Raw genomic sequence first — 16,148 nt, 5'->3', positions numbered from 1 at the left:
CTGTATTCATTACTGGTCAGAGAGAGAGCTTAGCCCCATATCTCCATCTCTGGCAATCGCTAAGGGGCCGCCTTTGGAAACAACTGAATTCTAACTACCTGGGAATGTATTTCCGTTAAACGACTACACTGGTTGGTACCCAGGCCATTTCTGAGCCCGCCGAGTTCCAAAGGCTGGTGCCTGTTTAATTCAGGCTGCTGCTTCGCTTGCCTTTAAGCCCAGGGCCGTCGGCTTCGGGCGGGACGCTTCCTCGCGGCGAGGAAAGGGCGAGGCGTCGCTGGCGGAGCTTCGAGGGTGCGGCCCAGGCGGGCGGGCGGGCGGGGCCGGAGGCGCCCAGGCCAGGCAGGATCCTCTCCGCCAGCAGCGAGCAGCCAGTGCAAGGGCTCTCCGCTCGTAGCTGCCACCGCTGCCTCCGTCGGGGAGACCGAGTGCTCGACGCCGCCGCCGCCGCCGCCATGCCCAAGTGCCCCAAGTGCCAGAAGGAGGTGTACTTCGGTAAGACTGCCCGTCGGGGCGCGGGAGGCTCTCTTGCCCTGGATCGCGTCTCTCGCGCGGGCAGCTTCGGGGACCCGCCGCTTGCCGCGCGGGCGAGGCTGGGCCAAGAGGGAGGGTCGCTTGGGCCGAGCTGCCGGCGGGCGCAGCGGAGGCGGGAGGGTCGGGAAGATGCGCGTCTGGACGGGACGGGCTGGGCAACCGGCTTCCCCGGGGAGAAACGGAGGTCCAATTGCAGGACCTGGACAGCTCTGTCCAGATTTGCGGGAGCCGAGCAGCCTCGGAGCCCGCGCTCCCGGGGATTCCTCGACGCCCAGCCCCTCGGCGGCAACAGTGATGGCGACACGGAGATCCGCAGGCTCGGGCTCTTTGCGGCGACGACGTGGGCTGCTCCGCGGTGTGGCGAAGGCACAGAAGAGCCAAGTTCGAAGGCCTGTTGTCTGGCAGACCCAGAAAACTGGGAAGAACCAAGACTGTATTGTCAAGGAATCTGCTCCCGACAGCCCTGTTTGCAATGCAGGCCCAATAAAATAGCGCTAAGTTGGGGGGGGGGGGACAATAGGATAGAGGAAAATGAGCAGGAAGGAACCTGGAGAAAACAAGATCAGAGGATGGGGACTTCCAGACATAAGTTGCCATGTTGATGCAGCAGGTCTGGTCCGGCATGGGTGATGCAATGGTACCAGATGAGGAAATATAATAGACCATAGGAGGAATGTTCAGTTAAGACCAGGGGGCCATGGTTGCTTGGGCACCCACAAAGTCGAGGAGAAAGGCCGGCAGGCCGCAAGAGAAAGTTCAGCTTCGCCCTCTGCATCCAGCCAGTGAGGCGGCCTTTGGGGAGCCTGGACATAGAGGCAGAGTCTGTGCCTCTGCGTCCGAGCCCCTCCCTGTGTGGCGTCGCACGTCCTGAGGGTGAGTTGGCACCCCGATATTAAGTATCACTATGGACAAGTAAAGAAGATAGGCAAACATTTTACATGTAATAAGCATGTATAAAAATTTGGCATCAATATGAACTGTTCTTATTCCTCAAACCCTCCCCATTGACTTCTCTACTAGAAGATATGAACAGTTCAATCTAAAAGGACAATTGGGAAATTTCCAGATATGGAAAGAAAATAAATAGAAAATCTTTCAAGATTGGAAAGATTTCCAGACCATTGAACAAGTATAAGCAAAATTGAAGGTAGACCCACTCAGTATTTGCAAATTGGGAGTTTTCCGAACAGGCTGACAATTAGGAAATTTGGAAGAAGAAGACTGAGTCAAACAAACTGAAAGATATCTCAAATGTTCTCCAAGATACTTAAATTATTATTTTTTAAAAATAGGTAAATAATCCATAATTATATGATGAAATTGAATTACAATACAAATAGAGAAATTCCAAGGGAATAATTTTGAAAACTAGTTGAACAAAAAATCCAGTTTTTGTTTCAGAGGGACTCTAATTTTTCAATTGCCATATCTTATAAATAAAATGACATAAAAATGGCAGTTTAGTGGTACTGGAGGGAAAAAATCTGTAAATCAGGAGAGGGAAAGAGTTGGATTTGACAGGAACCAAAAGGTGATTTTTATTGGGGGGAAGCCTTGTAAGAAAGCAGTAATATTGGCAAATGGTAATAGAAATATTTAAGGAAATGTTTCACATACAAATCTTTACGTTTGCTGAATTTTACACACCGACAAGAGCATTAAAAACATAAAATACAGATTTTGCAAATACCAATCCATTGCAAGGATACTGATTGTAGAAACAACAGAACAGAGGACCAAAAACTGAACTAATCAGGAAAGTTTGGGGGGAATTAGAGGTCATAGAACTAACTGTGATGGGAAGACTTCCGGGTTGGTGCCTCTGGCAATGGCGGAATTCCTCTGATCGGGAGGAATTTGCCCCGTGGGAATTTGGGTCTGTACCGCCACGGCGAAGGCGGAGACCCATAAAAATCACAGGCAGGAGAAGCCTGTGAACGTGGGATTTGGCGGGCACCTTTTGCGCCTCCCCTACTCACGGGGAAACCCGGTTTTGGGGATCCGGAGCGATGTGGAGTGAGTGGCGCAGTGCTTCGAATCATCTCCTTCTTCCACGGAGCGAAGCCGCATAGCTGTTGTCGGAGAGCACTGACTTTTTCCTGTGGACAATTTTACTCTAAAGTAATTACCCGTGAGTAGAGCTGAATTGGGAAGAATTGGATTTCTAAACGTTTAATCTGGCATCGAAACGGGGAGGTTCAGTACAGGAAGTCCACCTCTCCCTTTTGTAGATAAACTGAAGCAAGGAGGCTGCAAGCTAAAGTCTTGGAAAGCCTTTTGTAAAAGACTAAATTTCCATCGGTAAAGAACTAACCCCCCCTTTTTTGGAGACAGGAGAAGAGGGGGGGGAGTGGTGGACTGAATATGCCTGTAGGAGAGAGTTAAAAGAGTTAAAGAGAGTTAAATAGAGTTAAGAGAGTTAAGAGTTCCTCTGACCCTGGAAACGGGCTGCTAGCAGGATTGATGTTTTTTGGAACGTCCATTGACAGCGTTTAGAACGTTCATTGACAGGTAGCTAAACAAGAGAATACATTGTTTCCACTGTCTCCGGTTGTTTTCAAAAAAAGGAGGAAAGTAACTGAAAATTGAAACTAACTTTGGATTATTGAAACTGTGCGTAAAAGAGGACATACTGACCGATACAAATAGAAACTGTTTTCCCCTAGTGGAAGCTTTTGAAATTGGTTACTTTACAGGAGCTGGGCCAGGGGATTTTCCAGCTGTAAGATAAAAAAGTGTGAGACTTTGGAATTGACCTTGAATCTCTTAAGTGTTATGGCAAGTGGAAAGGAAAAAACAGACGGGATGTTGACAGAAGAGGTCTTAGTGGCTGCATTATTGAAAATAAACGATTCGCTGGAACAACTTCATAAGAAAACAGATGTGATAAATGTGAAAATGGATGCTGCAAATAATGAAATGGATTTAATCGTAGAAAGTGTAAATAATTTGGGACAAAAGGTGAATATCAATTCAGAAACCACCCAGAAACTGACACAGGAATCTACCCTGATACGGCAAACTGCAGATGAAGCCAGGGAAAAAATCCTTGCTGCTGAATTTAAAGTACAACTGGAGAGGAGAGTCCCATCCATACAAAGACAACCTGATGAATATAAGCTGATGATTGAACTTAAAGAAGAATAGATGAATTTGAGGACCAGAGCCCTATCTGAACTGGAAAAGGAAAGCTTGACAGAGTTTCAGGAGGCGACAGGACTAACATTGGTTGAGAAAGAGAGGTATTTGGGGGTTAGTATGACTGCCAAAAATGTGAATCTGTTTAAGGATAACTGTGAAGGATGTTGGATTGAAGAGAAGGGGGATTTGGAAATATGGACAAATCAGAAGTTGTTACTGTTGGGCCGAGTTACTGTGGTGGGGATGAGGGCTGCTGTGTTGCTGGGGATGTTGCTTTTGTTTCAAACATTGCAAGCTTTGGATGGGATGGAGAGTTTCAGGAAGTGGCAGAGGGATGTTTCTAGAGTTGTTTGGCAGGGCAGGAAGCCTCGAGTAAAACTTAAGATATTGATGGATGCCAAAGAAGGAGGTGGACCTGCCCTGCCAGACCTTCAAATTTTGTTGTGAACCATCTGCTTTTTGCTGGTTGAGAGAATGGTTGCTTCTTGAAAGTACTGAAGTGTTGGACAATGGCAGACGAAGTTGATGGACTATATGGAATTGGCAGAAATGACTGGCAAGATCCGAGACCAGGGAGAAGAGTCGGTGGAAGAAGATTGGAAAAAGTTTAAAGACTATTTATAGAAATATTGTAAAATTAAGGAATGTTGGAAAAATGTTGGAATGAAGTTATATGGCTTTAGTAGAAATGTCATAAGGAATTAAGTATAAATAGATTAATAGAAAATTAAAGGAAAAATAAGTATAAATAGATTAATAGAGTATTAAAGGGAAAAATAAGGTTAGAATGTGTTAAGATAATTATAGGATAGAAAACAGAGGAAGATGGAAAGGAATTGCTGAAACAATTAATAGAAGTGGAATACAAAAAGGGAGGTGTGAGGAGGTCGTGGAAATAAGGGAAAGAAAGATAAGATGTTGAAATTGGACTGTGTTTTAAATGGTTTTTGTTTTGTTTTGTTAGCTGTATGTTAGTGTTTTGTAGTGTTATTTTTTGTATTGTATTTTTTTTCTTTTTTGGTTTTTTTGTAGTGTTGTGTTTAATTTGTTGGAAAACTAATAAATATTATTTTAAAAAAAATAGAACTAACTGTGATGATGTGTCATTACAAAACGATTAGAGAGGAAATGGCTGAGTGAGTTCTGACAGTCCCCAAAATAGAATTGAGTACAGTGGTACCTCAGGTTACATACGCTTCAGTTACATATGCTTCAGGTTACAGACTCCGCTAACCCAGAAATAGTGCTTCAGGATGAGAACAGAAATTGTGCTCTGGCGGCGCGGCAGCAGCAGGAGGCCCCATTAGCTAAAGTGGTGCTTCAGGTTAAGAACAGTTTCAGGTTAATAACGGACCCCCCGGAACGAATTAAGTACTTAACCCGAGGTACCCCTGTATAATGGATATAGGGCTGCCAATAACTTGGATTCATATGTTCATGTACAGATCAATATTTATGTGTATGTATGTTTATGATTGTGAATGATTACGTAAAATATTCTTGCTTTTTGCACACACACACGTATTTAAAAAGGAACCATGTCTTCTTTTTTTATATAAATTTTTATTGGTTTTACAAAAAAAAAATAAAACAATACAAACATATAAAAAGACATACAAACACGTATAGTTTCATGACCTTTTTTTCATAAACTTTGTTTCTCGGACTCCCCCATACCTCCCCTTTCTGCATCCCAATGTCCAAAATTTTCCAGCAACTTCTAAGTAGTTCTGTCAAGCATATGTCTTCTTAATCTTTCCCTCAGTCTAATCTTATATCGCTGTAACCCTTTCATTCTCCAAACCTCGACATTCTAACATTCATCAAGTTTATAATAGTCCTTAAGATAGATTTTAAATTTCTTCCATTCTTCTTCCGCCGTCTCCTTCCCCTGGTCGCGGATTCTGCCAGTCATCTCAGCCAATGTCATATAGTCCATCACTTTCATCTGCCATTCTTCCAGAGTAGGTAGATCTTGTGTCTTCCAATACTTTGCGATAAGTATTCTTGCTGCTGTCGTGGCGTACATAAAAAAGGTTCTATCTTTCTTTGACACCAATTGACCGACAATGCCCAAGCGAAAGGCCTCTGGTTTCTTAGGGAAAGTACATTTAAGTACCTTTTTCATTTCGTTATATATCATTTCCCAGAAAGCCTTAATCTTCAGGCACGTCCACCAAAGGTGATAGAAAGTACCTTCAGTTTCTTTACACTTCCAACACTTATTATCAGGTAAATGATAAATTTTTGCTAGCTTGACTGGAGTCATGTACCACCTATAGATCATTTTCATGATATTTTCCTTTAAGGCATTACATGCCGTAAATTTTATACCGGTGTTCCACAACCATTCCCAGTCAGCAAACATAATGTTATGACCAATGTCCTGTGCCCACTTAATCATATAACAGGAACCATGTCAAAGTGATACAACAGTCATGTAGAATGAACATACAGTCACAGCATATTGGTTTACACAGCTGGAAATACAAAACAGGCAGCCAGAACCATAAAAAGATTAAAAAATGAATCTTAAAAGCTAAAGAACACCAATTAAGCCTCCTTTTTTCAAATAGGGAAAAGGTGTACAGTATTTGTGTTACAAGTTTGTATGGGACCCAGAGAATTAGTGTTCAAGCATCATCTGAGGGAGTCTGGACTGCCAAGCAGGCACTGTTCACCTCTAAGACACGGTAATCAATTTCAGAGCTCCTGTGTACATTTGAGGACAAAATGTACAAATCCAACTATATGTGCAGTTATGTCTGATCTGCAGCAGAGCTCAGCCCTGGAGTCATACAATATGGGAAGGGGAGCTCTGAGCATGTGCAGAGGCCAGGGCACACTTCCACAGGCAGCTTCCTCCTTAGATGAGTGAGGCTTCAAGTCAGATATGCATCCTGCCACTGCTGTATTTAGAAAAACCATAACACTTTGTTCATGTCACTTTTCTTTTCATGTAGTAGGTGCTGTTGAACAGGAAATGGTTAACAGGAAATGGTTGCCTTTGACATTGATAGCTCCAGTTCATGGGGAAGTAGCTAGAAGTTTTCTGTAGACAGAGCTGGCTTGATGCCACTGACTTGAGTTGGCTCATATCACCTTTCATCCTGTGCTGCTTTTAGCATTTTCTTACCTATTTGCTTAAGGTGTTAATGCAGGGCCTGTTCAACAGAAATCCAGCAATGTAACTCTTGCTTCAAAATGTACTTGCAAAGCCCTTTAAATCTCCCAGCCCTTATAAATTGTAAACAGCAGTGGTTTAGCCTTTTAAAAAAACTTTATTTTTTGAAGTGTGTCCAGCAAAGTCTTCTCTTTCTGCATGCAGTGGATATTTGGCTGATTTTGTTGAGTTTTTCCTTTAATTTGTGGTTTGTGATCTGGAGACTTTTGCTCTTAGATTTCTAAATGACAAAGAGCAGGACCACAGTATTCCGAAGCAGCAAAGCTATTACACTGCTGCAAAAGGAAATGAACTTGCAGGAGCACCTCAAGGCATGTTTGAAATTGGGTAGTGCTTGGAACAATGGATGTAGCGCATCTTTAAGTGTGAACATAAAGCTAAACAATGTTGCTGTGAAAAATCTAAGCCTTGTCCCTTGGAAAATATTTGTGAGCTGCAGTAGTTGAAAGAGCCTTATTAAAATGACACCCTTTGTAAATAGGACTAGGAGGGGAAGCAGATAGATTGTACTGGTGGTGGATGAAATCTATGTGTTTGCCTGAGCTGATGTGGCAAGTGAGTTCAAATGATACTTGCGGCAGGAGAGGCTGTCTGCCTGCAGTCCCTCAGAAGCTGAACAAGTAGGTGATCTATTTGGACAAACGTGTCACAGCAAATTCCCAAGTTCTTGGTTTGGGGCTTGCAGCAATCAAAATTTGCCAGGCGCCAAGCACATTTTGCCCCTGGCTTTCGGCCACTTGCAACCAGGTGAAGATGCCAGGATGGCGCCTGATGTCTCCCCCCAAGTGGAGGTGCATGTCTGGAGATCCTTGGATCTTGACTGTTTTCACACACCAGCAACACATCCTGTAGAATTCTATCTGTACTATTTTATCTGCACAATTAGAATGAATTTCAGGAACTGAAATGTTGTATGGAAAAATATGGCTTTTGAGACGTCTGCCCCCCAAATGGCAACTAGTCATTCCGTTTTGGTGACTGTAACCCTGGTGTAAGGAGCCACCAACACTGAGTGCTTGTATACTGGGTTCTCACTTGTGGGGTGCCTTAGGGCTCTGTCCTCTCCCCCATGCTTTTTAACATCTACATGAAGCCGCTGGGAGAGATCATCAGGGGGTTTGGTGTTCATCAGTATGCGGATGATACCCAGCTCTATCGCTCTTTCAAATTGGAACCAGTGAAGGCGGTGAAGGTCCTGTGTGTCTGGAGGCAGTTGGAGGATGGATGGCGGCTAACAGATTGAGATTGAATCCTGATAAAACAGAAGTACTGTTTTTGGGTGATGGGGCGAGCAGGTGTGGAGGACTCGCTGGTCCTGAATGTGGTAACTGTGCACCTGAAGGACCAGGTGCGCAGCCTGGGAGTCATTTTGGACTCACAGCTGTCCATGGAGGCACAGGTCAAATCTGTGTCCAGGGCAGCTGTCTACCACTCCACCTGGTACGCAGGCTGAGACCCTACCTGCCTGCAGACTGTCTTGCCACAGTGGTGCATGCTCTAGTTATCTCCCGCTTGGACTACTGCAACGCGCTCTATGTGGGGCTACCTTTGAAGGTGACCTGGAAACTGCAATTAATCCAGAATGCAGCAGCTAGACTGGTGACTGGGAGTGGCCGCTGGGACCACATAACACCAGTCCTGAGAGATCTGCATTGGCTCCCAGTACGTTTCCGAGCACAATTCAAAGTATTGGTGCTGACCTTTAAAGCCCTAAACGGCCTCGGTCCAGTATACCTGAAGGAGCGTCTCCACCCCCATCGTTCAGCCCAGACACTGAGGTCCAGCACCGAGGGCCTTCTGGCGGTTCCCTCATTGCGAGAAGTGAGATTACAGGGAACCAGGCAGAGGGCCTTCTCGGTAGTGGTGCCTGCCCTGTGGAATGCCCTCCCTTCAGATGTGAAGGAAATAAGCAGCTATCTTCTCTTTAAAAGACATCTGAAGGCAGCCCTGTTTAGGGAAGTTTTTAATATTTAATGCTGTATTGTTTTTAACACTTGATTGGAAACCGCCTAGAGTGGCTGGGGAAACTCAGCCAGATGGGCGGGGTATAAAAAAATTTATTATTATTATTATTATTATTATTATTATTATTATTATTATTATCACCACCACTATTTCTTGTTTGTGTCCCTGCCACGGTAGCTGAGAAAGTCACTTCCCTGGGAAAAGACTGGCATCGGCCATGCTTGAAGTGTGAAAAATGCAGCAAGACCCTGACTGCAGGTGGCCATGCAGAGGTAAGTCGAGGTTTGAGGTGGCTGCTTCTTGCCTGCATGACAAACTTCCAGGTGGAGCCTGTTTGCAGAGTAACTGCATATGTCCATGTGGCTTTTTCTGACGTGATGCTTCTGAATAATTTGCTGCAAACATATGCATGTGCCTCTAAAGTGGGTTGAGCAACAGAAGCAGAATTGTGATGTGTGCTTGCTCTGACAGATTGTGCAGATAGCCTGCTAACTAAAGCCACTAGCTTCTTCGTCTTATTATTTATTACGTTTATATGCCATCTTTCTCTCCCAAGGATATTGCAAGATACTTGCAGAATATCTATGTGAAATGGACTTTAGTCAATGATTTCTGGTCACCTGTTTCTTACTGTTTTTCACTGTTGTTCTCATTGGGGAGAACAATATATGATATCATCAATTATATTTATTTCTAAAAGCTACCTGTGCATGAAGATGTCCCCTTTTTAAAGTTCTACACAGGACCTATGGTTTACCCAATTTATTGGTGGGTTGTTGTCCCCCCCCCCAGTTAAATTATTGGGGTTCCCATTGTTTCCCTTGCACATACATATGAGCAGGAGGAAAAGGGGATCACAAAAACATTTCTTTTGGCAGCTTATTAACTGGTCTCCCACCTTTCAGGAGTGAATGTATGCTCCCCCTCCCTCAAGTAGAAGAGGGAAATAATTCAGAAGGAACACCGGATGACAGACAGCCTTATTGTTCAGATTAGTTGGCTGCAGGTCGTGTTTGTGCTGCCAGCGTGACTGGTTTTCACACCACCGGTAACCACCAGCCAACAAACAAATCCCTGGTTTGCAGTGCCGTTTCTCATGTTCATGGAAGGAGCAAAGCATTGACTGCAATGATTTGCCACTTGGATTGCCCAACACTGTGTGCTGCACCTCCTGATTATTACAGAGTTACAATTTATTTTATTTAGTTTAACTTGGGGGGGGGGGGAGAGAGTCCCATTACTAGTCCCATTACCCAGCCATCCTGTTCCCTTCTCTCTGTGCAGAAGCTGAGCAGCAAAGGAAGAGGGTGGTGCAGCTGGAACGTTGCTTTGCAGCACACCCAGCCCAGCAGCCTCTTTTGAGAACAGGAAGAGGGGAGTGCATGGGGAAAGGGAGCTGGGCTGCCTGGCGAGGGGCGGGGTGCCTGTTTGAATGGCTTGTGTGTTCTTCCTGAGTGGGTGCGGGTGTGTTGTGTTACCATGGTATCTTTGTGTGAATTTATTGTGAGCTGTGGAATGAGTGAGTTTGGGTTTCTTCCTGGGTGGGGGAACTGAAGGTTTCTCTCTCTCTCTGTCTCTCTCTGTGTGTGTTTTAAAGGGAGTCAGAGGACATATTGCTGGGTAGGTGGGGGAATGTGGAGTGGGAGTTTTTGAAGGGGTTGGTTTGGGGTTTTGGAAAGGAGAGACTCTTGTGGGGATTGGGTTTGTCTGTTTGTGAGGGGACTGTCACAACGGTTTGTCAAAATTGGCCACCCCTGCTTTGCAATTATTTCTGGACTCCACTCCTCTGGCAGGGCAAAGAGAGCTGCAGGCAGCTGCTCTGAGCAGCAGGCCTGGCTTTTGCCCCAAGAGCAGACAGGCAAGCGAGGCTCTGCCTTCTTAGCCTCCAGCAGGAATTGGTTGGTGGCTCTGGGTCTGTCCCGTCTTCCATGCATACTACAATCCTTCCATCAACTGTCCCGTCTACCCTGCTTCCTCTGAGATGTTTGTATTCTCTCTGCAGCATGATGGGAAGCCTTACTGCAACCACCCTTGCTATGCTGCCTTGTTTGGACCAAAAGGTAAGATTCCTCCAGACAAGCACTTGTTGCTCCAAAGATTTCATCTTATGGAAACAGGATCACATGCCAGAGTATCCCCGTGTATATTGGAGTCTCTCTGGCTCACAGGAGGCAGAACTCTCTCTGTGAAGTAGTTACAAACCGGATGCTGGCCGGGCTGCACATGAAGTGCCTCTGCTGTTTGCTGTTGTACATTAATGTGTGGCAGCCATATGGTGACAGACTTTACTGTCACATTTGAAGATTGCCTTGGAGCTTCCTAATCCAATTCCCACCCAATCACCTTTGCAACACGTCCGAGGCTCCATTTTCCATCTCTTCACACCTTCTGTGCAGTTAGATGATTCTGAAGACATGGGGAAACACTGAAAAAAAACAACACATTGTAAATGCTTCTTGATATTTTTACGATTTCCATTCAGATAAAATGAGAGTATTTGGTCTGGTACAAAGTATGCAGCTATATGTTTAAACTATTTACAAAACCAGGGTGGGTCCCAACATTAAATGCTTTTATTTAAAAAAATAATGCAAGACAATCTACAGTATTAGAGAATAAATTCTCTAATACTGAACACTCAGATGCAATATATATTTCCGCACCAAGTCTATGAAATGAGCATACAGGTAAATTGCATGTGAATTCTTCTTGCCTTTTATATTCTAAGTTGTAAATGATACATTTTACATTGTTAAAACAGTAAAATAAGATTATTTGATATGCTTTTTTATTTGATATGTTTTTCTGTAAAACACCAGGAAGAATCTGTTTTTTAATGGCTTCAACATTTCCTGTAATCTGACATAGCTGGTACCAATGGCAAAAGGGTGTGGACATAGCCCAAATCCCCAAACTAGGATTTCTGCACCCATTCACAAGTGGGTCTGGGAGATGATCTTCAGTCTCTGTTTGAGAGGCTAATTGCTGCAGAAGAGCCAAATAGCCAAATGTACCCTTTGGAGGAATATGTTGAAAGAACTGCCTTTCCATGTGGCAGGGATTGATGACGCAAGCTGCTTGGTGATCATAGTCCACCAAACTAGAGATGTACTGTCCTTTCATTAAATTGATATGACTTTTCAGATCCCTGGATAACTATGGATGATGAACTAATCTTGTCCCTTGAGGGAAAAACCCCTTTTCTGTATATGTCTGGGAGGCTACAACAGAGGGAATTGTCATTATCTTTAAAAAGTCCTGGCCTAGGCCCATTCAGAGCCCCATCTTGGGTGGCTCTTTTCATGGCTAGATAACCAGGTGTGGAAAATGCCACTAGTATTGATTTGTCTGGTTTCCTTTCAGGGTTTGGCCGTGGAGGGGCTGAAAGCCACACCTTCAAATGAAGTTCAGGTAAATTCCTGTTATTAAAGCTTCTTCTTGATAGACCCAGGATTGCTTTTGTAGCCCTGATGGCTTAGATCCATTTTGATCACCGTATTCTCTTTGCCTTCTTTTTAGGGCTGGAAGGATGGAATTGGCTGTGGATTCCAGCAGTTTCACAAATCATAATAGCCGCAATGTGCCTCCCCCCCCCATCCCAAACACGTAGCAAGCTAGCTTATTATGAAGGCTTTCAAAAGAAGCATCATGCTAGATAACTGGGAGATTTCCTGCTCTGTATAAATGGAAACATACTTTGAGGTGGAGACCAGAATCTTTTTTCCTAATTTTAACACCGAGTTTCTTGGAAATGAATTCCTGCCCAAAGCCTAGCCCTGCTTTTAGACTCTGCTGTCCATGATGATGATTGTGTCTCAGTAATAAAATATTGATTTGAAGAGGTTTGCTGCAGCTCATCTTTGGAAGCGGGGGAGGCGTGATGTGCTTGTATCTGCTGCCCTGGAGGCTCTTGAGCAGACCCTTTGGAATCTTCTTTGGAATCCCAGATGGAATGGATACTAGCCATTGCTGTGGGGATGTTTAGGATAATAGGTAAGGAAATATTTGTTAAGTATTTGTTAAATCCTTCCTTCACTCATGCTAGTGAGTGATGTAGCAGAGCAAATCCCCTCTATATTCACAGAAGCTGGCTGGTAGATTCGTTTGAATCTCTACAAAATGACTAATCCAATCTCCCCTTTTCTCCCTCCTAAAATATAATAAAGACTCACAAGTCTGCATTTAAAAGTATAACAATAAGTTTACTTACAAGTTGTTCACAGTACACATCCTAGAAGGCAGGCTTTAAGCTTCAGTTTGCAAACATATAACGTGGCTTACATCCTTTGTGAGGATGGGCCTAAGTGCTAACAAAATGGATTAGACTTAACTATGAGTTGAATCGAACAGGAACAAACAGGGCAGAGCATGAGTCACACTCATAGGCTGAGTCCATTAGAGCAGGAACAGGAAGTTACGCACCCCGTCTCTGTCCACTCTAGGAAGTAAAGCGTGGTGTAATTGACTGTACTGATGCAACACATCCCACAATTGCACCCATGGAAAATTCCATTCAGGCGCTGAAACTGATTACAGTGGTGCCCCGCAAGACGAATGCCTCGCAAGACGAAAAACCCGCTAGACGAAAGGGTTTTCCGTTTTTTGATGCGCTTCGCAAGACGAATTTCCCTATGGACTTGCGAGTCTTGCGATTTTTTTCGCTCCCCCCCTTTTTCTAAGCCTCTAAGCCGCTAATAGCCTTTTAGCCGCTAAGGCGCTAAGCCTTTAATAGCCGCTAAACCTCTAATAGCGCTAATCCGCTAAGACGCTAATAGGGTTGCTTCGCAAGATGAAAAAACCGCTAGACGAAGAGACTCGCGGAATGGATTATTTTCGTCTTGCGAGGCACCACTGTAGCTGGTGACATCCATCATAGCCCAAAGTGATGCTCCACCCACCTCTGGCTGCTGTCTTGGCAGCCAATCAGCAAGAGGCTCCACCCCCTCTGACTACTGTCTTGACAGCCAATCAGCAAGAGGCTTCAGACCCCTGGTGGAATTCTGAGGGACTGCATCAGCAGACCCTACTTTGGCTCTGCTGTCCCCCCTTGCCTGTGGGGAGAGGTAGAGAAGAAGAGGGGAGAGGGATGTTGGGGATAGAAGGAGAGGGAAACACAGAAGACTCTCCTCACTTTCACAGTTATTTTTACATCTCTCCTCATAGAACTGGGGGACTCTCAAAAAAAGAAGGGAAGTTGTTGGTGCTGGTGGGGTTTTTTAGTAGGGAAGGGTGTTACCAAAAAAACCCCCAAACCCACAGGAGGGGGCAAACTTACACTTCCGGGCACACACACCATCAAGCTACTTTGCTATTTTCTTGCATTTCTCAAACCCTATGTGTAGAATTAAGGAACTGTTACTGAAGCTGGGGTGGATTTGGGGTTTTTTGGGGGGTGGGATTTTAAGCAGATAAAAAGCAGTAGCAAGCAGTCACCATACAGAAGCCTCAGATGCTACCTGAAAGGGGAAGGGCAAGGCACACAGGGAAGGAATCACAGTATAAATCCCCAGATACCTGCACATCAACAACAGACAAGGACAGCCACCTGGGAACCTCCTCACCCAAATCCGTTGTCAGGGATGCTGCAGCAAGCAAACAAAGGCAAACTTCCTGCTTCCCCCAGATGTGCTTGTTATGTACTAAAGTTCTCACCCTGGGCCAGCAGGGGGATACTGTAGATAGTTATGCAAATAAGGGATCAAAAGTGACATTCAGTGATTGGATAGTTACAGAAAATGGTTACTGTTGCGTTCTAGTGGAGCTCTATATAAGCAGGCTGGCTGAACCCTTCAGTTCAGTTCTGTTCTGGCCTGTGAATAAACAAGAGCTGTTTGAAGAATCGCTGTGTTGTCTGATATGTTCACCCACAACTTAACAGTGCTTGTGCTCTTCCTCGCCCTGAGCCCATGAGAGGACCCTTGGCATAAAGTGTGACAGAACTGGAGTGGGCAGAGGGGGAGACTGGGAATCTGGGAGGCAGCAAGCAGGAGGAGGAGGAGGAGGAAGAGGACTCCGGGAAAGATGGCCAAGGCTCACTGTTTGACAACAAATGTCCTACAGTGAAGATAGTCAACAGCGTCTTACACAAGCTACACATTCAACGGGCTTCTCAAATATTCCTAAACCATGACACAATACACATACACAATTTACTATGTTATTTACATTTAAGTACATTTATATGTATTTTACTTATAATTTACTAGTTCACACTTTCTTTTTGAGGGGACACTTCTGCTACAGAGGTTCTGAAATATACTCAGAGTCGCAAAGTGATTTCATGTTCTTTATTCAGCTCATAGTGGTGAGGAGGAATGAATGAAAGTCCCCTCAAAGTATCTGCTTTATATACATTATTTACACAATGGGCTGCACATGATTGGTTAATTCTGGAATTCTACTGTAAGCCAATCAGGTTGTGGATTCACTTATATCTGGAGCATGATTGGGTGGTTCCTGCCAACCAATCATACTGCTGCATTGTTCTTGGACCAATCAGACTGCTGCATTCTGAATCCTATTGTTCTAGGACCAATCAGACTGCTGCAATTTGGATCCTTTTTTTTTTTTAATTTTATTAGAAAAAAGATTCACGTTACATGTCAAACTTCAGATACATATAAACATGTCATTAAAAGGTATAAGAGAAGAAAAAAGAAAAAGCAAGCAAAAAACAGAAAATTACAAAAAAGGAATTCTTAAAAGAAAAAGGAGAGAAAAAAGAAGAAAAAAGAAAAAGAGCGAAAAAACAAAAAGAGAAAAGGCAGCAAAAAACGGACAGACTTCCGTTCAACTTGGTCCAGGATTACACAATCATAAAAGAATATTTGCAGTAGAACTTACAATGATATTTAACATCGACGGTGTTAATTATCTTCTGCTGTTATATTACTAATACCCATATTGTCCTTAACATAAATTAAAAATTTCTTCCACTCATCTTTAAGTTTCATAGTGTTATTTTGCCTTAATTTCTGTGTTAATCTCGCTAATTCTATATATTGATATAATTTCACTTGCCACTCTCCGATCGTAGGCATGTCAGGGGATTTCCAATTTTGTGCAATTAGAATTCTCGCCGCGGCAGTCGCATATTGGAAAAAGGTTTGATCTGATTTTTTTATTTCCTCACCAATCATTCCTAAAAGAAACAACTCAGGTATCCTGGGGAAATTATATTTTAAAATTTTTTTCAGTTCATCATAAATCTTTCCCCAGAATTCCTTCACTGCCTCGCAGGTCCACCAAATATGGAAAAAGGTCCCAACCTTCTCTTTGCATCTCCAACAACTATTATCGACAGTTTTATACATCTTTCCTAGCT

The 16,148-nt window shown here is 43.9% G+C and overlaps 1 protein-coding gene and 1 long non-coding RNA gene across 3 annotated transcripts; one reads left to right on the top strand and one right to left on the bottom strand.

The window, feature by feature from the left end:
- The first annotated feature begins 323 nt into the window (after window positions 1-323).
- Window positions 324-12,663, top strand: CRIP1 (cysteine rich protein 1). Its single transcript, XM_081193361.1, has 5 exons — window positions 324-495; window positions 9,002-9,096; window positions 10,827-10,884; window positions 12,188-12,235; window positions 12,344-12,663. The coding sequence occupies exons 1-4, from the start codon at window positions 456-458 to the stop codon at window positions 12,226-12,228; spliced, it is 234 nt and encodes a 77-aa protein (XP_081049487.1). The 5' UTR covers window positions 324-455; the 3' UTR covers window positions 12,229-12,235; window positions 12,344-12,663.
- LOC308586621 lies at window positions 11,096-15,060 on the bottom strand. 2 transcript variants are annotated; one of them, XR_014007968.1, is made up of 3 exons: window positions 13,674-13,816; window positions 13,035-13,350; window positions 11,096-11,249 (listed from the first exon to the last, which is right to left on the bottom strand). It is a non-coding gene; the product is annotated as an uncharacterized lncRNA (long non-coding RNA). The 2 variants fall into 2 exon arrangements; XR_014007967.1 differs by lacking the exon at window positions 11,096-11,249 and having other exon boundaries at window positions 13,006-13,350; window positions 13,674-15,060.
- Between the last annotated feature and the right edge of the window lie 1,088 nt (window positions 15,061-16,148).

Source organism: Podarcis bocagei (genome assembly GCF_964188305.1).
Source record: "Podarcis bocagei genome assembly, chromosome: 5".
NCBI classification, from domain to species: Eukaryota; Metazoa; Chordata; class Lepidosauria; order Squamata; family Lacertidae; genus Podarcis; species Podarcis bocagei.
This window is presented reverse-complemented; position numbering and strand designations above follow the sequence as displayed.

What these genes read in the sequence shown, in the direction of transcription:
- CRIP1 (XM_081193361.1), top strand. Translation starts at nt 456, where the DNA reads ATGCCCAAGTGCCCCAAGTGCCAGAAGGAGGTGTACTTCG. An exon ending in CTGCAGGTGGCCATGCAGAG is followed by an intron (nt 9,097 to 10,826) that starts GTAAGTCGAGGT and finishes TTCTCTCTGCAG; the next exon opens with CATGATGGGAAGCCTTACTG. An exon ending in TGCCTTGTTTGGACCAAAAG is followed by an intron (nt 10,885 to 12,187) that starts GTAAGATTCCTC and finishes GTTTCCTTTCAG; the next exon opens with GGTTTGGCCGTGGAGGGGCT.